The 21,772-nt window shown below is 35.5% G+C and overlaps 1 protein-coding gene across 3 annotated transcripts in view; it reads right to left on the bottom strand.

Moving 5' to 3' along the window:
• LOC135688444 (uncharacterized) overlaps positions 1–21,772 on the bottom strand; it is a 29,373-nt gene that overhangs the window by 2,817 nt on the left and 4,784 nt on the right. Inside the window, exons 4-30 of one of the 3 annotated variants that reach the window (XM_089113922.1) lie at positions 21,531–21,609; positions 19,874–20,095; positions 16,839–16,976; positions 15,734–15,757; positions 14,789–15,049; positions 12,623–12,766; positions 12,376–12,414; positions 11,487–12,032; positions 11,201–11,233; positions 10,129–10,362; positions 9,794–10,024; positions 8,634–8,798; positions 7,607–7,777; positions 7,291–7,461; positions 6,388–6,497; positions 5,741–5,805; positions 5,077–5,228; positions 4,679–4,969; positions 4,281–4,574; positions 3,766–4,071; positions 3,409–3,633; positions 2,963–3,198; positions 2,164–2,258; positions 1,887–2,043; positions 1,717–1,783; positions 1,196–1,467; positions 279–447 (exon numbers count right to left, since the gene is read on the bottom strand). In XM_089113922.1, coding sequence (XP_088970048.1) covers positions 279–447; positions 1,196–1,467; positions 1,717–1,783; positions 1,887–2,043; positions 2,164–2,258; positions 2,963–3,198; positions 3,409–3,633; positions 3,766–4,071; positions 4,281–4,574; positions 4,679–4,969; positions 5,077–5,228; positions 5,741–5,805; positions 6,388–6,497; positions 7,291–7,461; positions 7,607–7,777; positions 8,634–8,798; positions 9,794–10,024; positions 10,129–10,362; positions 11,201–11,233; positions 11,487–12,032; positions 12,376–12,414; positions 12,623–12,766; positions 14,789–15,049; positions 15,734–15,757; positions 16,839–16,976; positions 19,874–20,095; positions 21,531–21,609 — 4,897 coding nt within the window. Of the gene's footprint in view, positions 1–278; positions 448–1,195; positions 1,468–1,716; positions 1,784–1,886; positions 2,044–2,163; positions 2,259–2,962; positions 3,199–3,408; positions 3,634–3,765; positions 4,072–4,280; positions 4,575–4,678; positions 4,970–5,076; positions 5,229–5,740; positions 5,806–6,387; positions 6,498–7,290; positions 7,462–7,606; positions 7,778–8,633; positions 8,799–9,793; positions 10,025–10,128; positions 10,363–11,200; positions 11,234–11,486; positions 12,033–12,375; positions 12,415–12,622; positions 12,767–14,788; positions 15,050–15,733; positions 15,758–16,838; positions 16,977–19,873; positions 20,096–20,226; positions 20,326–21,530; positions 21,610–21,772 lie in introns of those variants that run through there. The other 2 variants (XM_089113923.1, XM_065205293.2) reach the window with 2 other exon arrangements.

The following is a 21,772-nucleotide window of genomic DNA, read 5'->3' as shown; positions in this document are numbered from 1 at the left end:
TTCAAATGCTAAATTTCTCAAGGTGGAGTCTTGTATTTAGTAATAGAAGTGTAAACATTCATAATAAAATATCAATTAGCAGACTTCATAAAACATATTCAAACAAAACTTCATAGAACTTCCCTTTAGTCGTGCATTTCAAAGTTGAATAATTTTCAAATTTTGAATAATCTCTTTAAACTGCTCTGAATGTGAATTATAGCATAGTATTGCTTTACTCCAAGGACATCTATCACTAGTGCTGTGTATTCGAACGTTTTGATAAAGGAATACCTCACCTTGTTGCGTGACGTCTACTTTTCCCCTTTTTCTTCGTCTAACATAACTGAAGATGGATCCAGCGATGAAGAGAAGAATGTACACAATGAATAGGGCAATGAGAGTTTGACTCAGGAAAGGAGATGACGGCTCAAACAGTGATACCGGTTGTGGATCAGCAAAGGTTCCCTGTGAAACATTCAAACACTGATGATGTTGTATATTTGATCAGGAAAGGTTCACTTTAAGACTTCAGAAACTCAAACACTGAATTCGTTGTACATTTACAAATCCTGTTTGTAGTAAAGTAGCATTTTTAGCACAGGGCAAATTGCTATTACTGCAAGGTAGGGCAGCAAACCAGACACGATGTTTTTCTTCCTTTATCTTTTCAGCTATCTAAACTTATATTTCAGTTGACCAAGATTTATCTCCACAAGAAACTGCTATTTTTCCATATATTGAAATGATATTCACTCCACTTTTAGCTATAAATTCAAAATGGGTTGTACAGATTAAAAATAATTTCTTCTGCCTTAAAGAGCAATCAGGGACATGGTTCCGACGCTCCTGGGACAAACCTACAACTGAGACTTTCCTCGATCAATCTACTGTATTCTAAATTAGCAATGTATTTTATCTGCAAAAAGTCTCAAATCAAAAGGCAAATAAAAGCTGTCTCCTGGTTTCTAAATACTGTTTAAGGCTTAGTATATTACCTGACAGAATTTCACCATCAATAAACGACCCTGTTTTCCCACGTGTACAGTACATGACTCAAAACTCGAGGTTTCAAGCAAAGTTTGATTATCCGTGAATGTTTCGATTTTTGCCTGTATATGACCATCTTAGGCAACAGCAGGGTTAAAACAAAAGTTATTTTGTTACTCTTAGCTATTAATAATTTTGATTATCAAAGCAATTTTTCAAACTTTACCGTCAACTGAGGCGCTGTTTTCTCCACCATTTGCGTAATGTACTGGCGATTATCAGAAACGTAATTTTTTATGCTTGTTCCTGTGTTCTTCATCGCTCCTGATAATACAACTCCGTAGGTGTAAGAATATTTGATCATTTTTCGAGCAATTATCGCCTGGTCTTCAAACAGATCTGATCGACTTGCTGCTACAAAGGCATCAACCAGGGCTGCTTCAACTTGTCTTTCCTTTAATGCATGAAATACATCTTCTGTTTTCCCATATTGGCCCTCTGCATGTCGAATTAAATAAAAAGTCAGCTCTAGTGAAATACTATGACCTTTGAAAATTACTTTTAGAACGTAAAACGTGACGATTCTAAATTCGCCTTTTGAAGTGTTAGTTCAGCAAAAACTGGAAAACATAAAAGGCTATTGCCGGAAAAATAAAATATTGACATGATATTGGCTGGAACTTTACAAAGTAAAAATTAAAATTTTCTTTGAAGCGATTCAAGTAAAGAAAGAAAAATTCGCCATACTTGTGTTCACTTTGGCGTTTCTCAAAATTCCGACGATTTCTTCTTTAGAACCTTGCACAACTGCAAGCTAGAATTTAGAGACAGTGTTAATGATTCTTCCGAACAAATTTAGGGAAACAAAATAAACAAAGTAATATTCGCAAGAAAATGAATTGAGTGCACATTCCCACCTCTGTGTTGTACAGCTTTACGCCTGGAAGTGTACTCGAGGTGGTCAATGCTGTGCTTATTCCACCAATTAGAATTGCCGAGGTTACAAGGCCTACTAGAATCCATAGAACAGCAAAGATGCGAGAGACAATCGAACTGGGCACAATATCGCCATATCTAAAAGCAAAAATACTACATAAGTCACTGTGTTGAATCCCTGATCTGCAAATACCAATATCTGTGCTGAAATAGAGATGAAATAATATTTAGTAAAATATAGAATATTGTAGCAGTTACCCGTGAGTAAACATGGTGACGTAGGCCCAATACATTCCTCTAAGTGATCCTGATACGAACCAACAGGGTCCATCTACAGCAGCTTCATCGTATGTCTAAAACCAAAACAGCATTGGTCCCAGAAAAAAGGCACATCTTTGTTGGAATTTATGCCATACTCAAAGCAATCAAGTAATAAGAAATGCAATGAAATCGTGTCCAGCTTTACTAAAACAGCAGAACACTTTAACGAATTACAAGGAACACGCAGCTATTTGCATTATTCTTATCAAGTCATCGAAGGGTACAAAAAGTAAATGGCTTTGAAAAAAGCAAGCATTTAGTAAACTAAAGCTTTTCGTCTGACACTCTTCAGAGTTTAAAACGTCAGAACATAGATGTTTCGGATTATTGGTAAAGCCCGATCGTCGTTCCATCTAGCAGTTTTAGAATCTATCTACATAAGAACGAAAAAATCGCTGCTGTGTAGACAAAAGGAGTTCGTTTTCACCTTAGGACTCCACTGGTAACATTCTAATAGGCAAACGGCACTGATTGGTCAACCTTTACAGTCATGTGCTCGTGTTTCTGATTGGCCTATTTCGATCCATAACTGGGTATATATATTTCTTAGCGTAGAGTTTTCGATCTATGTTCTGACGTTTTAAACTCTGAAGAGTGTCAGACGAAAAGCTTTAGTTTACTAAATGTTTACTTTTTGTAAAGCCATTTACAAGTTTTGTACCACCAAAAGATTGGAACAAAAAGTCGAAACTAAGACTTTAAATCATTTTTACGATTGAAATCGGTGAATTCTTACCAGTGTAAAGAAAATGACACCGGCAAAAATAATGAAAACAGCATTAAGAATGAATATCGGCCAAAGCTGAAAGATTGACGTCAACATTGCCTCCACCTGCTCCGACATAGTTGGCCTCGGGGTATATAAAACCATTCCAGGATGGTCGATCAAGGAAGTGTACGGTTTTCCAAGAAATGTTGGCATCTCTTCTCTTCCGGCAATAGCAAAACTTAAGTGTACATAATCATCAATTGCTGTAAGAAAATTGACAGCGGAAAAATCTTATTAAAAATAAATTGCATGCAAAAAGTTTATAGTAACGAAACTTTACTCCTGTGTTATGATAAAAAGTAATTGTGCAATATAGGAATATACAATATGAGGAAAACGACACGTTTGTTTTCGATCTACCGTCTGCTGGTTAAAAATAATATTTAAATTAAAAAAAAATGAGCTCGTTTTACCTTTAGCAACCTGTGCAATACTTTGCTTTTCTGCCCATCCATTTTTGCCGTCGTTTATGAAATCAATTCTGCTGCTTCTGCCGTTGCATAATCCACAAATAGCAGAGGTGATATTTTTTAACAGGTTCTCGAAAATTCCTACCATGTTACCTTGAGTGTCACGGTAAATATACGGTTTTAAGGCAGCGTAATTTGTATAAATAACCTCAGGACATGAACACGTTTCTGAAAACACAAGATGTTAAAGATACAGTTTGTAAGACCTCGAAATAAAGATATTAAAGATATTGAAGATATAATAACTAGATATTTTATGTAAAACTAGAAATGATAAAAAAATGCATCTCAAGGTGTTACCTCCATAAAATGCAGGCGATTTTACTCCTGCACCATGCTCATTGACAGCCATGACACGAATCTCGTAGACGCTGTTTGGTTCAAGTTTTTCAAGAGTTGCTTGCTTTCTGAATGGACTCACAGTCACAGCCTGTATTTGACTGTTTGATTTCGACTGTGATCCTACACTCATCAGACGGTATTCAATTCGATATCCTTTCATAATTCCGTGAATAAATGCAATTGGAATTGGCTCATAACTGACAATTATGCTGCTTGTTGAGGTTCTGTTCTGACATCCTGCATTGGCTGGAGATATTGAAGGAGCTATGGAAAAATTTGATCTTTTTGTAAATACAAAAGGGAAGTAAACATATTTTGACGAAATTTACGAAATATTTTTTGAAGAAATGTAATAAAGATGTTCTGCAAAAGTACTGTACATGACTAGAAATCAAACAAAAATCTTTGAAAAGTTGAATAGAAACTCAAAATGATGAAAAAAGAGCTGTTTTCAGAGAGGGACAGCAACTCACTGCTAACAAATGTTTTGTTGTAAGAGCGTATGCAGGGACCGGTGCCAACGGAGGTCGATGCACATACATCGACGATGTACAACCTATCTGGTGATAATCCATTTACGTTCATGTTAACCATTGTTCCATCAACATTCAGAGATTGGGAGAAGCTGCCGTCATCTGACTTAATGTCAACTTTGTAGCCAGCAATGATGCCATTCCAGCTATGCCATGGAGGGTGTGTCCATTCAACAAACAATGAAAAGGCACTCATAGGAACAACTGATATTGATTGCGGCGGAAGACTTGGTGCTGCACAAAGAATGAATTGAATTAGTAGCTACATCATATGTCCTTATAACAATCCAATTCAAGAAGAAAAATGGGTTCATCATCAGAATCGTTAATTATTCTACCTTTTTCTCTAGTTGTTAATGTGATAAGTTCACTAGCAATGCCATTTCCATTGGAATTGTATGCCAGTATTCGCAATGAATAACTGGTAGCAGCAGACAGCCCTTGAATCTTTAGCTTGAGCTGCGTTGTTGCAGCAATTGTGTATGTCGTAGCTGATGATTCCCGGTAAAACAACAAATAGCCGGTAATTACACCATTTTGATCCGGGCTTGGAACTTCATTCCAGGAAACATCTATGGAACTGGCGTCATTGCTGACCGCTGTCACATTTGACGGAGGACTCGATGGAACTAGAAACGACATTCCACAAGTTATCAATCCGATATGAGAAATATCGACAAATTGAAAAACTCTACGACAAATTGATGGAAACATACACATTTTTTAGGGTACCTACCTATCGGTGATGAAAAACTGGCGGTTTTATTTTCGACAATTGGTAGTTTGCCGAGATAATGATCGTTGTCAATAGCATCCATTAGGAACAGAGCTTGGAACGAATCAAGTGCAGTGAAATACAACGTGAACGAGGCAATCACACTTCCTGGACTAGGATAAAATAGAAATCAGGATATCACAGGACTTTTTTCTACATTAGAAGCTAGAGAAAACGCTTCAGAAAAGTCCTTTGAATGATTCTGAGAGGTTGGCTAACATTGTCTATGCAAAATAAAGTAACAAATTTGCCTTTCTTAAATGCAAATTTCTGGTAGTAATCTAACCGCGAAATTTTGTTATTGTCCACTGTTACTATGAGACTATCTTGTTAGCGAGCCACATATCTCTATTCAAGTCTAGCAGCTGTACATAAGTTCTCTAATTGATGTTTTTTAAGTTGAAGTGTAAGAAGATATTAAGTGTAAATACAAGATGCTCATGCTTTCACACCTGCTCGATGCTCATGCTTTCAGTTTATGAGCAGGAACGAATTGATTTGTACCCTTAATCATGCGTCTGATTGAAAGTGGACGAACATGGATTTCAATTAACAATTGTTATAAGTAGTTTGTATGTTTAGGCCATAAAAACCTTCTCACGAAGATATATGTTAACTTACTAACCTTAAATTATGGAGCTGAACTAAATCATATGTTCTTTTCAAGTCTCCATCGTATAGTCTTTTAACCTGAACATAAAGAAAAAAATATTATTTGCAATGTGCTTTCTCGTAAGTGAACTATAATGACAATAATATTTTAATCATTAATAATGACAATGACAATTGACAACTATAAAAGTCATTAGTAAGACAAGCAAAAAAAGATGAAGTACGAATTCACATTTTTTCAATTAATTATGTTGATTCAGATCAGGGTCAAATTATGATTTTTGTTTACCGATCTGTCAGAAAGTGCTTAATGAAGTATAGGCAGAATAATAATATAATAATAATAGTAGTAATAATAATAAATAATTTGTTTAAAGTTGGCGTACTAAATGAACGGCTGATAGCTATAAAGAAGCTAATTAAGGCCAACTAAGAGAGTGTCAAACAGCACCGTATTAAGTTTCTACTCTGGGTTTCACGCGTTATGTGACCATCAGGCAACAGTATCTTGATAGATGTTGGTCAGATTTTTTTGTAAGAATATCAAATAATATTTGAAGTATATTGACAGGCACTAGAGCTCAAATACTGACTACTTGCATGAGAGGGAATAGTGACAAAAAGGCTTAGAAATTAACGTGAAGGTTAAATGCGTCTTACATTTATATCGATTTTTCTTGCAAAATCTGCAAACATAGCTCCTGATGCCAATGCGTACCCATCTTGCCAAACTTCATCAAAGGCAACATTCCTTAACGTTATTGAAACATCTGAGGACAACGATGAAAGAACTTAAAATTTGAAACAACTGGAGGAAATGCGATTCTATTATATTCCAGATATGATAAGTGACTCAACAATTTTCAATCGCAAAGGAATAAATTTCTGACATTTACGACATTTGATCGCTTTAAATTTTATTTTTTTCATGTGGCTATCCTATATTCTAATGTTATGAAAGAGCCGGATGGGTATTTATTAACAGGGCTGCCGACGGGTCAAGGGGAAAATTGTGTCAGGGACTCGATGCCTAGGGGGCTTCACAAAGTAATGAATTCCATTTCAAGATTTGAATTAACTAAAGGTAACAAGAATATGCCTAAAAATTGGTAATTATCGCAATTTCAATTAAAACAGTGAAATATTTTAACATTTATTTGAAACAAATCTAGACAAATGTGATCGCTAAAACTTCGTGGTCGCTTTGCCTCCCCTTTCCGTTTTGTCCAGGTCCTCCGAAACCTCTAAGCGGCCCTGCTTATTGCGCAAAAAATATTTTCCTGCTTATTCCGCAAAAATTGAAATAGTGAAAAGTGAAAAGCACATTGCCGTGCTTAAAAAAATGCACAGAAAAGCGCATCTTAGAACACAAAGTGGTGTTTGGGTAGTACTGTTAAGAGCAAGCTTTGGCGAATGAATCCTCATGTCCTGGGACTATAACCTCCTCCTCATGATAGACTGGGATAGAATTCTTGTCAGGCCAAAATTAAATGTCTCACTAAAACTGCATTGATCGTGTATTCAGACGATTGAGATGAAAGTTGAAATGAAAAGAAAAGTTACTTGGACAAATATTTGTGTTGCATGGAGCAGTTTCTGTGCCATTTCCCTCGCATACTTTACCGCCATACATTGGCAACGGGTTCTCGCACCAGCGTTGTCTAAGACGTTCTCCTGTGTTGCAAGGCTTGTTACATTGCTGCCAAGATGTCCAGTTCGTCCATCCACCATTAACTATAAGATAATGCCGGGATGCTGTTATTCCATATTGTACAGATGACATAGAAAAATGGTTAAGACAGAAGAAAACTTCTATATAAAAAGAGAAAAGAAATATTCACCCAGTACCTCACAAGAGATTAGAATTTGGAAAACCTACTTTGACAAAAGCCAGCACTGCAGAGCTCTGTTTCCGTATAGTTGCCAAAACATAGACTTCCACCATAAACTGGAAATGGATCACTGCATGTTCGATTTCTGGTTCGTGTTCCACCATCACATGACTTCGTGCATGTCGTCCATTTTGACCATTCAGAAAACCCACCATCAACTGTAAACAAAAAAACGATATTCACATGAAAAGTTTGAAATCTCTTAGCAATTAAACATAAAATTCAAAAAAGCAGATAAATCCCAAACAAGAAGAAAGCATTACTCACAATGAATATAAAAATGACCAAAAATCTGATTCAGTTGCATCTTTTAAAGATTTGACAAGATATAATTTATTGTGACAAACTATAATTTTGCTGACAAATTATAATTAACTAAGAACCATCTTCTTACTACTTTATTTACGTAGTCAAATTACCAGCAAATGCGCACTCAATTCACGCCTGCCTGCGTGCTTGTTACTGTAAGACCTACTTTAATTCTAAATGATATTAATTTTTTAAAAGAATAAATAAATTCACTTTCTTATTTCAATTTTCCTTCTTTCAATTTGAATTTTTTATTACGTAACAGCCATGTCTTGCTTGCATTCTCATTTTCAAACCACTCAATTTTCAAAATGTTGAAGTTCAATGCAGTTGGTCACCTGGCTAGAAGCTATCCATATTTAAATATCTGCTTTTGTAATTGCAGAAATTGAATCCAGTTGAGTAAAATTTTCAAACACTGGACAGCCTTAGCAAAATCTCTCTCAATGTGCAATCTGCCTCTGAAAGGCAGATTAGGAAATACTAACAATTTTGACAATGTTCTCTGACAGCAATTTAGGTTGCTGAAGTTATGGTTTTAAGTGCAAAATATATTAGATCATTAGATTTTCAAAATATGATACTGTTTGTTGTTGTTGAATTGGTCATGAACGATTTTTCGAAAAAGATTCTCTTAACAAAGGCATTTTTTGCCTTTATCTCTGCTGACCCACACACAATAGAATGCTGCTGTAAGACACTAACTTGGACATTTTTGCCAATTGCATGTAGCAATTTCGTTTGCTTTTCCTTGACACTCCTTTTTTGATGTGTCTTCTGACAAACAAAGCCTCGTTCGTGTCTTCTGGCCTCCATTGCATGTCTCTGTACATGCAGACCATGGCGTCCATGGACCAAAGCCCAAATCATCTGAAAGTTAAAGCGCCATTTTAGTGTAAGCCTAATGAGATCGATTGCTGGCTTAACTGCAATCAAATAAGTATATAGGACATAAATTTGGTATATAACATAAGTTCATACATAGGTAAAAACAAAACAAAGGTTAGACCACAAGAAAGAGATTGAACTCTACTTCTAAAATTCTTAAGTGGAAAATTTGATTGCTTTTTCAGTATGTTTTTCATAAATTGAAGTCATTTGACAAACAATTTAATTCCTGATTCTCAAAATGATGTATCTTCTAATGAAAATTATTAAAATTCGGTAATTTATGTTCTATTGCTGAAATTAAGAATTGTTGGCTTTGAGAGTTTATAATTTCCACCTAGCTGTAACGGAGAATGCTTAAAATCTGAAAAAATTCAAGCTATTGCCATTTTCTTTTTCTCAGAAAGCTATTAAAAGACCAAAGGCAATTTACAACAAATACAAAAACAAGAGATCTTTCCATAAACCGTATTCATTCGATTATATACTGTCTTTGTTTATAAGCCGCAGCAAATTTGGTTCATGAGAATACAAGCCGCTTGAATGTAAGCTGAACCTACAAATCTATGCAGAGATACTTGGTTTGAAATGACAGGCGCAAGAACTGATAAAAACCTGATTGTGTACATAAACAAAAAACAGACATTTGAAGTTTAATCAACAGCAACATCGTCCAGTATGGGATCATCCAATGTAATATCAATAGCGCCTGAAAGAATTTCTTTCCCATCTTTTGCATTATCACCCTCAGTTCCAAGGAAACAGGAAAGCTTTGCAGGATCTACCAATAACATATGAACAGGGATTAGCCATAAAATAATATAAGCCGCCTTCGTTCATAAGCCGCCTTTGATTATAAGCCGCATCAAAGCGTGTCAGAAAATAATTATAAGCCGCGGCTTATAGTCGAATAAACACGGTATGTATCTTCCAATTTTCAATCAGCTAAATAGTCAATCACAGCTGAACCTACTCACCATTTTGAACACAGTTACACAGTCTTTTAACATTTGAAGGTGCAGTTACATTGCATTGTACAAGAGAAGGCACAGACACATAACCAGCGCATTTGTAGCTATCTGTATAAAAGGCAGGATCAAAGTCTCTTGTCCACAGTTTGGAGCTTTCATCAGATGAGCATGTTGCACCAACTTTCATGAAGCTCTCCTTTGAATTTCCAGTGTCAATAGAAGATGAGCAAACAAGCCCTGAATGAAAATTTGAATTGTTCAATATTTGTAAGCGAGTCTTACACATGCGAGTCTTATCATAAATATATCAGTTTTTAGATTAAAATAACTTTCTCTAATACCTAAGGATTGACAATACAGAGCACAATTTCGCATCAGGCTTGCAAGAGTGATCCCAGAACATGCTGACATATTGCATGCTTTCTCTTCCCGTGCAAGACCGTCACACTTTGCCCCACCGTTGCTAGGGGCTGGGTCATCGCAGTAACGTAAGCGTTCTTGTACACCGTCTCCACAATTAACTGAGCATTGTGCCCATGGTGTCCATTGACCCCAAGCTCCATCCACTGGGTCTCCTGTGAAACAGTATATTGGGTATTAGCAAGCATGTTTGGTGCTTAAAGCAAGGAAAATCTTACTCCAAGATTTTCAAATTTATTTTCAAATTTTAATTGTGTAAGCAATAATCTGTTTTTTTTACTAAATGTAGCTATTTTTGCACAACCTAAGAGAAATAATTTTAATGTAAAAGCCAGTGAGAAGTTAGTCAAAAAGTGAGTCTCGAGAAAAATGTGAGAGAGAATAAATATTTGACTTCTATGTAGATATTTAATGGAAGTGACTTGCGATGATATTTAATTCAAAATTTATGGAAACAGATACCGATTTACGTAGTTTCAATTTTATTATTTTACTTATTCCGTGATTTAAGCAGCTTCTGCTTTTGATGCATATAAAGATTCTCCTTCTAAAATTATTTGTGTCTTAGTATTGACAGGTGAAACAGCATGTGCAACTTTAAAGTTGGAAAAGCAGAAGGGCCAAGAATAAATCAAGTTTTAATTAACTTCTGCTTGTGGTCATTACAGAAAACTTTTAAAAGGAGTTTAATGGAGTATCCTCAAGTGGGTCTGAAATCAAATGTGGTGTTCCTCAAGAATGAGGCCTAGGGCCACCTTTTACTTCTGATCTACCATTTCAACTTTTTGCTATTCCCATGTTGTTTATTAATCAATGTTGCTTTTAAGCCATAAATGTGTCAAGTAAATTAATTCTTCTCAATGACATTGCCTATCTGCGTGGCTTGCTTTAACTACTGCCTCCTGAAATGCGTCCTCTCTTGATTGATGGGTCGATCATGTTTCATTTGTCTCTGAACTTAAGGATTCTAGGCTATGATTAGTATTCGCTTACCAGCGTAAATGATTTTAAACGGCATTTCGATATCTGAAGAAGAAGAAAGGAAGGTCTTATAAACATTGTAAATGTATTTGGTTATTAGATATCGGAAATGCGTGTCGATATAATCAATAAGAATAATGCGTTTGTTTACAAAGAAGTCAAAGAGGTTTTTGCTGTACGAAATTATTATTGCTGTTGCAACTTAAAGTAACTATCACAAAAGGTCTCAGAAAGTAGGTGAAATATATCAATTAAAGTAGGGAAAATATATTTTTCTACTGGTTACGAAGTCCTTTACCTGTAGAAAGAACAGATGACTGTGGCGCGCTTGATGATGACCTTGAGAAGTCTTGTGAAGATTCTATCAACTTTGATGATGAAAAGGAAGAAATTGTTGAAAATGGTGACGATAAAGATGACGATAATGGCGAAATTGACAAAGACAGCGATGATGGCCAAATTGACAAAGACAGCGATGATGGCGAAATTGATGAAGACAGCGATGATGGCGAAATTGATGAAGACAGCGATGATGGCGAAATTGATGAAGACAGCGATGATGGCGAAATTGATGAAGACAGCGATGATGGCGAAATTGATGAAGACAGCGATGATGGCGAAATTGATGAAGACAGCGACGATGACAAAGATGACGATGATAATGAAAAAGTTGGTGAAAACGTTGATATTATTTGTGATGATGAGGATAGCGATGACAGAGTTAATGAAGATGAAGGCAAGGACGACAATAATTGTGTTGACGAAAGAAATGAGGATGAATGTGGCAAGGATGAAGAAAGTATATTGGTGAATGAAGAGGCCAAAGACGACACGGACGAAGTCACTAAAATGAAAGAGATTTTCTAGTTTCAAATTTACAACTTGAACCTGACAAGGTATAAGATAAAACAATGACAAAATGTAGCAATGTTTTACGCTATGTAAACATTGTTCCACAATTCAATTCAATCTTAAAGGATTATTTCTAAATTCCAAAACCCAATATAAATGTAGGGTCAAGCGAACCTTCTACGAAGAAAGCTCGAAGAAAACTGTCTATGAAAATTGTCTTAATCTGAGCTCTAAATCGATTTCTTGTGTCACCATTGTTTGCCATAATTTCCTAGCCTATTTCTGTTTTTGCTGCCTGATAAGTTTTTCCAAGTAGCATTAGGTTATATACATACCTTGTATATGTTGTGACGTCAGAAATGGAGTGCAAGTACCTGTCAATACGAACAAAGAACAATGAACTACAAAAACTCCACTGGGAAAGCAAGCAAGCATTATAGAAGACAGCGATGAACGAAAAGTATTATAGTATGTATATATATATGTATTATAGTCGTTTTCCAGTGTAACAGGTCTCTTTACGGAATCAAAAGGAATGAACAATTATGAAAAATATTGGTTTTTATGTTGCTCTTTGCATACCTGAGGAGAATACTGTTCCGGAAAAAGAGCTGCATACGCCAACTCTTATGTCATCAGACGAGTCCATTCCTAAGCATCTGTCTGTGCCAACAATTCTTAGAAGATTGTAAGTTGAATCGTATATAAAAGCAGACCCTTCACAAGCTAAGGGGAAAAAAACTTTTCACTTTTGGTACGAAGAATACATATTATAATGTCTGATACGGTGAAACTCTTAGGTGTCCCAATTGTCTCAAAACTCAACTTTAAAGAACATATTTAAATTATACGCCAAAAGACCTAATATATGTGTGAACAGGTTTCTATCATTTCGAGGTAGCATAATTTGGAATTTGCTACCAGACCAAAGTCAATTTAAAATTTGGAATTCTTTTTTCCAAAACATGAACCACTTACCTCATCCTCTGCTATAGAAAAAGCATGACCTTATCCCGAACTCCCGTCCTTCTGATTATCACACACATAAAGCCACGCACACACACCTATGTTATCTAATTTGATTTCATTGCTTGCTTATTTACGTTTAGAAAACTATACATGATTAGTCAGTTGTTGCCTTATCAAAAAGTGAGGTTTGCAATTGTATTTAGTTAAAAATCTTTTCAATCAAAAGATTATGTTATTATTATTATGCAAACAATCTTTTGGTGGTACAAAACTTGTAAATAGCTTTGAAAAAAGCAAACATTTAGTAAACTAAAGCTTTTCGTCTGACACTCTTCAGAGTTTAAAACGTCAGAACATAGATGGAACACCACTGATTTACCACTGATTAATTACCACTAATTAGCCTAATTAGTGGAACACACTTGCTGCCTTTACATTCAAAGCCATTGATAATCATTATCTCATCCCCCAAATTTTATGGTTTCTGTTCGTACAGGTGGTATAATATTTTCTGCTGCAGAAACAAACCATGGACAAATCCAGCCTTACTTCTATTTAAGTAATCATGAATTTTTATGATATCATTCATGACCTTTTTTACTTACTTTTGCAATAGTTTTTCTCTTTAAAAACCAGGCTAGCCAATTGCAAATTACCTTGTAATAGTGAGATTTTTAGTTGTATTTTAAGTTGAATTGAAAATGAAAGGTTTCCATTATTATTATCATATGTGTGACTCTCTCTCTCCATCGATCAGCAACAAACGGTATCTCATTTCTAAACTTTCCAACATTGCCACCCGTACTACGTACTACATGTTTTGTTGCAAAAATAAGCCATGGACAAATCCGGAATTACATTCTTTTTAACTTTGGTTGTTTTATTTTTCTCAGTTTTTCCTTTTACCTTACGATTGTTATAGTTTTTCTTGTAAAACCAGGCTAGCCAATTGCAAATTGCCTTGTAATAGTGAGATTTGTAGTTGTATCTTAAGTTGAATTGAAAATGAAATGTTTCCATTATTACCAATCTCAACAGCTATGCTAAGACAGAGATATACGCCACCCTCACATCAGACTTAAAACGTCAGTTTTAGTCAGTTTCGTTTGTCAATCTTTCCATCAGTTCACTTGGTATTTTTGGCAGCTCCTGCAGCTCATTCATCGAAATGTGTGACTCTTTGTCCATTGATCATCAACAGAAACGTTATCTCATCCCCAAACATTCAAGCATATTATTCGTACCACAAATTACATATTCTGCTGTGAAAACAAAACTTAAACTAACCCAGAGCTACTACGTTTTTAATATTTATGAGTTTTGAATTTTATTACGTTTTTCCTTGATGTTTTCTTCTTATCAATTGTACTAGTTTTATTTTCTGAAAACAGGCAAGCCAGTTACAAATCACCTATGTAATAGATAGATTTGTAATGGTAGCTTTAAATGGAATTCAAAATGAAAAATTTCTATTATAGAAGGGTTGTTGTAACAATGATTTTCTATAGTTTCTAAATCATTGATGCTCCTATTTATTCCATTTCTGTTGTTCTTCTATACGCTATTCAAAGAAAATACTCCAATATTTCATCAAAATTAAAGTGCCAAAAAAAGGAGAGACATTCCTTTATCCACACTTTACACCATTGCACATGATACTTCAACCTCTAAATATGTATAAGATATATTTCCATAAAATATCCGTAAAACGATTAGTGCTGGGATTTGAAATCCTGATCTCTAAATACCTATAGTACCAATAATAAAATCATCACTCACTTGTTTCCAACTTCACATTTTTGCCATCGATAGAGCTAGCCTGCTTACTTGGCATTCCGTCAACCTGAAGACATAACTCTCCACCTTGGCCAGCAGACATTACTCGCACATCTCCATTTGATTTTGATATAAACCTGTACTGGTTGCAGCAGTTTGCTTCCTGTATTCCGTAGGCTTTTTTCCCCTCACCAAATGAATCAAATGTCCAGCAGTAAGATATAGAATTGAACATTGTCATGAACCACTGATTGACAGAATTCGCTAGGAAATAAAAGTTGTGACTATAATTTGTACGGTACAATTTTGATTACAACTGACGCATTCTCGAATTTCATTTAGATTGTAAACTTTGTTACATGACTTGAAATAAAAAAACATACCCCAGAAAAGCGAATTCCGTACTTAAGTACTCTCGTGTGACATTCCACAGAACATAAACCTGTGATTTTGACGTATAAACGATAGAGTATAAAACTATGAAGTATAAACCAAAGATACGCGGGCAAATTGTATCCAGATACGAATCAAAATAGCGCGTTTGATTGATACCATTCTTTTAACCAATCAGCGGTCGCTAAACTCAGCTTGCGTAAACACTACCGTTAACTCGTTGCATATTACAAAATGTAAGCGCTGTACTATAATGAAAGCAATTTTGTGGATTCCACGTCAACACTTCGCCACTCATGTCAAAATGCACTCGGATAAATTTTTTGTCGCATTAAATATTTTTATAAGCTATTTTCGTGTTATCAAGTCTTCAACATGTATAATTCCGAAGTGTTGATTCATGAAACATTTTACGAAGTATTTCAAGCCAGGAGATTTCTTTGGTTTAGAAACTTTTCAAATGATTATGATTTTGATGATGTTTTGGTTGCTTTTGAGTCCTTACGTTAAAAATTTTAAAAAGCTGGAAGCCAATAAAACATTTAAGAAACTCACCCACTGAAGTTCCACACGAAGTAACTAAAAAAAAAAATTAAAGCACGATATAATTGTGTTATTGCTACACTTATTTGATGCTATGAGCCCAATTGGACAGAGAGTTGCAAGAGTGAATTTGTAGGGAAATTGTCGCCAATGCTCTCTTTCTGGTGCTTTTTTCATAAATCCTTTCACAACTCTCTCAAAGATTGCGGGCAAGGAAGTAGAACCAAAAATTCTTCTAGGTGATACCCTCTAGGCCAAAGTAAAAGACGTGTTCTTTCCAAAGCCTTCAGTTGTTCATCTCTTGACATCGATAAAGCTTCACAAGCCACAACAGCCTCTACACTTGCATAACCAAAACCATTGTTTTATTCACTTGCAAATTCTTTTTCCGACTTCAGATTTTGTTGGAACTTAATCAGCTTCCTTTTCTCCAAAGTTCTAAAGTGAGTTGTTATTAAAAATCTATTGATAGAAATTTTGACTTTTCACAAGAAAAGCTTTTCTTGTGAACCTCTTTTCGCCATCTCACCCGGCGGCAAAACGTACCGCGTAAATATTTGTTACGCATAAATACATGATCTTACCCTTCATATATTAGCTATCTTCACAATGTCGCGGTGGCTTTTGTTCTATAAGCAAACCTCTCCTTCCATCTGAAATAACTCGCAATTAACTTATCCTTGACATGCTTCTAAATTAGCTGAAAATGCTTGTGCATCCTTTACAGCGGGTTTGAAATAGGACTAATGGACTAATGTTTTAATATACAGAGACTAGTGGAAAGAAGCGGAAAGAGCAAAAAGGTAAAAAGCAAAGCCTGAGCAAGTCATATCTTGACGTATCGTTATCAGCCGTTCTATAGATACAATATCGTAGTTTTCATGCACGTCTTTGCTTCTTGGGCGGTAGAAGGGCACCTTGGAACAAAATCAAAACAGAATTAAATCCATTCTTTGCCACACCATAATGGACTTTCACCCTAGCGTTATTTTTCTCTAAAAACGTTCCCATTAGATGGGTCCTTTTAGATGTTTTTCCCTACCAGACAAAAATCTTAAAGATGCTCTTGAGATCCTTGAAATATGCTTAGGGATATTATGATAAAGTTTGTAGATACCTGTCACATAGTCACTTGATGAAGAAGGACACGTTTGATATCTATGATCATCGCCGTCTCTCAACACACAATGATTTGCATTCATTTTCTTTAACAGCCTACCATCAGGAGTAAGATTTAATTTGGCACATGCTGTTGCTAAAATTGATCGATAATGGAACGAATTAGGTAATAACGTGAAAAGAAGGTAAACAAGTTGAAAAGAAAGCAAGATCGAATGTTAAAAAGATCATCCAGGTAAAACCATTTCTCAAACAAATCGAGAGAAACATGGTCACTTAGAGAGGGATACATGGGATTTACTCTTTTATTATTTTATTTATTATTTATTTGCAATTGTGTTAATTCATATTATAAATAAACAAAAACAATACACTATTGGCTAAAAATCGTTGCTGCTTCTTTAGGGAGTTGTGTTTTTAAATGGGTTTCACCTCATTAAATGCTTTTTTGATGTTTTCACAATCTGGGCAAGGTAGGAAGTTCTCTGATACTAATTAAGATGTCATTCTAGACTTCAAGTGTCTAATAAAAAGATCCTTTTATGGCATACTTCAGATGTTACTTTGAAATTTTAAAATCACTGCAGAATTGTGTGTTTTAACCTCCTGAAGTCAGGAGCGTAACATAGAGCTATTTTCAGGAAAGCATTAGCAGAACATTATAAATAGACTTAAACTCTATCTTTAATTATTCTACTGTTTTGTAAGATTTTACTTTTCACTTACCTTCAGGAAAAGGACTCTAGCGATAACAGTGCATTTTTACACTGATAGATTATTCTGTATTAAAGTTTGATCTAGACCCCGTTTTCACTGTGCCGGTAAAATTTTATCCGCATCAAAAATAGTTCAGATAGGCGTCGCGTTTACACTCAACTCACACCACCCGCACGAATTTGAGAGCGGCTATCCGAACAAAATTAGTTCACCTAGGAGAGTGGATTAAATTAGTTCGGATAGCTATGTGGCACAATTTAAACGGTTTTATCTGGATAAATTTTATCCACTTCGTATCTTGCAAGAAAACGTTTGGCTGTTTCATCCTATTTAGTTTTGACTCTCTCCCAATCAAGACCTTTCGCCATCTTGGCTGCTTTGTAGTCAATAAATACGACTTCGTATCTTCGTCAGTCTACGTAAAATGGGCATCCTTGTCAGCATTTCCTCCTTTCTTTGCTATTTTAGCGTCACTTCGTTTCAGAGCACGAATTATTAAAACTAACTAGGCCTAATTTGTTTTTAGCATATCTTCAGATTTCGTCTGAAAGAGAAGCAGATCATCCTGAAGAGAAAATGAAAAGTCTTTTAACGATGGAGTTTTGGCGAGAATTGTTCTTTAATTTTCTTGCCTAGTGATGACTTTGTTTCGGGCGCTCTGTGCATGATTTAGATCATGTGACTGCAGTTATCCGGCACAGTGTAAACGAGAGGACACAGTGTAAACGCAAATCAATCTGAACAAGTTTTATGCGGATAAAATTCATCCGGCATTGTGAAAACGGGGTCTTATTATTATCTATTATTATAGCTGGATTATTGGGATATTCGTTAAAAATCTTTCCAGATAACTTCTGGACTGAGGCTGCTCATGATCACATTGGCTTCAACTACACGATCTGATGTGACTAGTTGTACAACAGAAAGGGAATTTATAGCCAGTTGTGGATCGAAATAGGCCAATCAAGAAAACGCAAGCACAAGACCGGTATAGTTGTCCAATCAGTTCTGCATGCCTAAAGAAAAATTACCAAGTTTCATCTCTTGGACTCCAATGTTAATTTTTCTTTAGGCACGCAGCACTGATTGGACAACTATACCGGTCTTCTGCTTGCGTTTTTCAGAAAGGGAATTATGTAGTCTTTATCATGTGTATCTTGAACGAGCCAGTCACTTAGTTCAAAATAATTTTTATGTTTATTTTAACATTTTATGAAATGACATTATAAAAATAGAAACAATTATCGAATTGTTGGATGCTAGACTAAACATCTATGACGGCGCTTACCATTTTATGGCCAACTTGCATTGAAACCATAAAGTAACAATCGACAGTTTAATCAACGATTTGGAACCAATGAAAAGAGATTTGAGGCGAGATTTTGTTTTATCGCCCTATTTGATCTCCCAGTATAAAGAATCCCAGTATTAAAAACTTTTGCACCGCATAATACATTAGAAAATGAAGCAGATTCAGAAGAGGAACTGATTAGGCTGTTTGAAACAGTTGTAGTAAGCCAACGGGCTCTAGTTCAGCGTAAACAGGACCTGCTGAAATTTTTTCAAAGTCGAGAGTATCTCTTTAACGCCGCATTGCAGCAAATGTGTAGCGTATCACAAACCGAAAAACCCTTGCGAAATGCCAGCGAAAAATGATTAAATGACGACTCTTTCTAATAATGGAAAAAGCACAGAGCTTACGGCTTGCAAGAAATCGAATTTGGTCTGCCCCGCTCCCCTTTTTACAGCATGGTGCAAGTACGTGAAATGTTTCTGGGCTGGATGGGGATCTTGGTCTGCGTCATGTGGCAGCGTTACTAGGCAACGCAAGATGATAGAAGAGCCAGCTGTTGCTCAAAGAAAATTTTGCCAAGGACTGCCACAGGGGTATTACCAGAACCCACAGATTGAAACCAAACCGCAAGACGACCCGTAAGCACAGATACAATGCAAAATGCCACTAAGATATCTCTAAATCTGATGCACTGACAGCTGGAGTGCGCATAAGATCATACGGACTGCCTAAATATATCATTGTCGCTAAACTCCACCCGCTTTAAATATAAAATTGTTCACTGAATTTGTTTCTATAATTGCTACATTTGTTGATTTGGCTAGGCCTTTACTTTCAAAATGGTCATTTCGAGTTTATTAAATCAACTTTTTAGATTAAATTTTGGCGGTTGATTGGCAATTTCTGTCATGATTTAATTTGAGCATTAGCAACCTTGTAAATGGCGCCCAAGATGTGGATGTGACTCACCAAATTTATTTAAGCTGCACAGTTGAATCAAAAGAAATTATTAATTGACTTACAGACGTCTTTAAATTTCACATCAGTATCAACATCACTTTCACCAAGACAAACTTCATTATCAACATCCCAAATTTCCCCATTTGCTCTCCAGATCCATTTCGGAAATTGGCAACAGTCTCCAATGTACGATTGCAGCTTCTTGTCTTTAGACATGGACATCGATTCTGCAGTTAGGCAGAAATGCCGGTTGACATCACCATTGATAATCCATCTTAACGTGACTAGAATAAGGTAATTCTTAGAATAAGTATTACACGCTTAGGTAATTCTTAAGATCAAAGCAAGTATTCATAATAGCTCCAGGCAATTGCCTTGAGTTTGAAGAATATTCATAGAAAGGAAAGAAACTCACGCAGTTAACATGGTATTTTAATTTAGCTCGTCTTTATTGGCCTTTCTCACGGTTATCGACCATATGTTCGCCTAATTATTTGGTTTCGGTAATTCTACCCTGCATTAAAGGAATGATTTAAAATGAGGTAACATACTATTTGGAAGTAGTTATAATATAAAAAAGGTGATTTCTGATGTAATCAATTATTCTAGTTGAACATTTTTACTTTATCATCGCCAAAATCAGAACTAAGTTCCGTCTCTTCTCTATTGCACTTTAAAAGAAATCAGAACTGAAACACGCCACCACCGCCACACTGAAACCGATTTTATAATATATGAAATGGCTTTCCTACAGAAAAGTTATTCATTGGCTTGGCTTTAAGAAACATTCTAATTTAGATAAAATATGGCTACAAGAGCATAAAATGGCTACACCGTTTACATACGCCTGTTTCTATAAATGATTGTTCTTTATCTGCAATGAACATCTGCACTATCCTTAATGCATGTCCAGTATCCTTAAACTAGCATTGAAGAAGGGATATAATAAGAAGAAATGGTTAAATTTTATCAAATGAAGCATTTCTGTCTGATCACCTTCTTAAATTATGTTTATAGGCCAACTAAAGACTTAAATTAAATTATAAAAAATCATGTTTTGAAACTTTCTTTGCGTGGCTGGCAGGCAATCGATCTCTGTGAGGTAATGCTTTACTGCTAATGTTTACTATTATTTGCAGGGAATGATATTCCAGCATTTACTCCATGTAAGGAATTTTAATCTAGCTTATCCATTTTGTGGCAAAGACAAACACAGTTAATAACATCCGTCTATGCATTTATTAGCTTTATTCACATGAATTGCTTTTCTTTCTCAGCAGCTTTCGCCGACTAAATTGAAGCACCAGTTAACACGCTGTTTTTGTGCGTTTTTGTTCTTGAATGTCTTGAGCTACAATTTTCTATCTACAGCATTTAGTCTTATGGAAATATTATTTTTCTTTGCATTAGTTTTTAGGAAAAGTAGCAAACGGAACGGGAAAACGATGTTAAAGAGTCATTCGAATTTTTCGTTTTTCCAGTGCTAATAGCAATTTGTTCTTACTGAACCGCAGTCAAGTACTAAGCAATAACTTTATCCATCTTTATTGTCTGTGAAATGAGTTTAAATACCTACAGTAAATTTCAAAATTCATTTTCCATTCCTAACTACAATGTTACAAAAATGACAAACATTACTCTAAGGAGATATAGTTACTAAGCTAACTCAACACTGCAAAACTTCTTGATCAATGGAAACAATTTCCAATTAAAACTTACTTATTTGGTTATAAATGATTGTTCCTTGCAGATTCCCTATGCAACAAACCAAAATGAAGCACTGCACGATCAGGAAAATCTTGCAAAAGAAAAGAAGAATTGTTCAAGAGAAAGATTATGTATTGCCATTTGCCGCAAAACTAGCTGCTATGTTTCGAAAATCATCCACCATTTGCAAAATGTCTACCATTCAAAGCTTAGTTTTCAGAGGCTTGGCAATCGAGTATATCACAATTTTCAAC

Source organism: Rhopilema esculentum, chromosome 19, assembly GCF_057945365.1.
Source record: "Rhopilema esculentum isolate cy_ngs chromosome 19, ASM5794536v1, whole genome shotgun sequence".
In the NCBI taxonomy this organism is placed as follows: Eukaryota; Metazoa; Cnidaria; class Scyphozoa; order Rhizostomeae; family Rhizostomatidae; genus Rhopilema; species Rhopilema esculentum.
The sequence above is the reverse complement of the archived record's forward strand: the minus strand, read 5'-3'. Positions and strand labels throughout refer to the sequence as shown.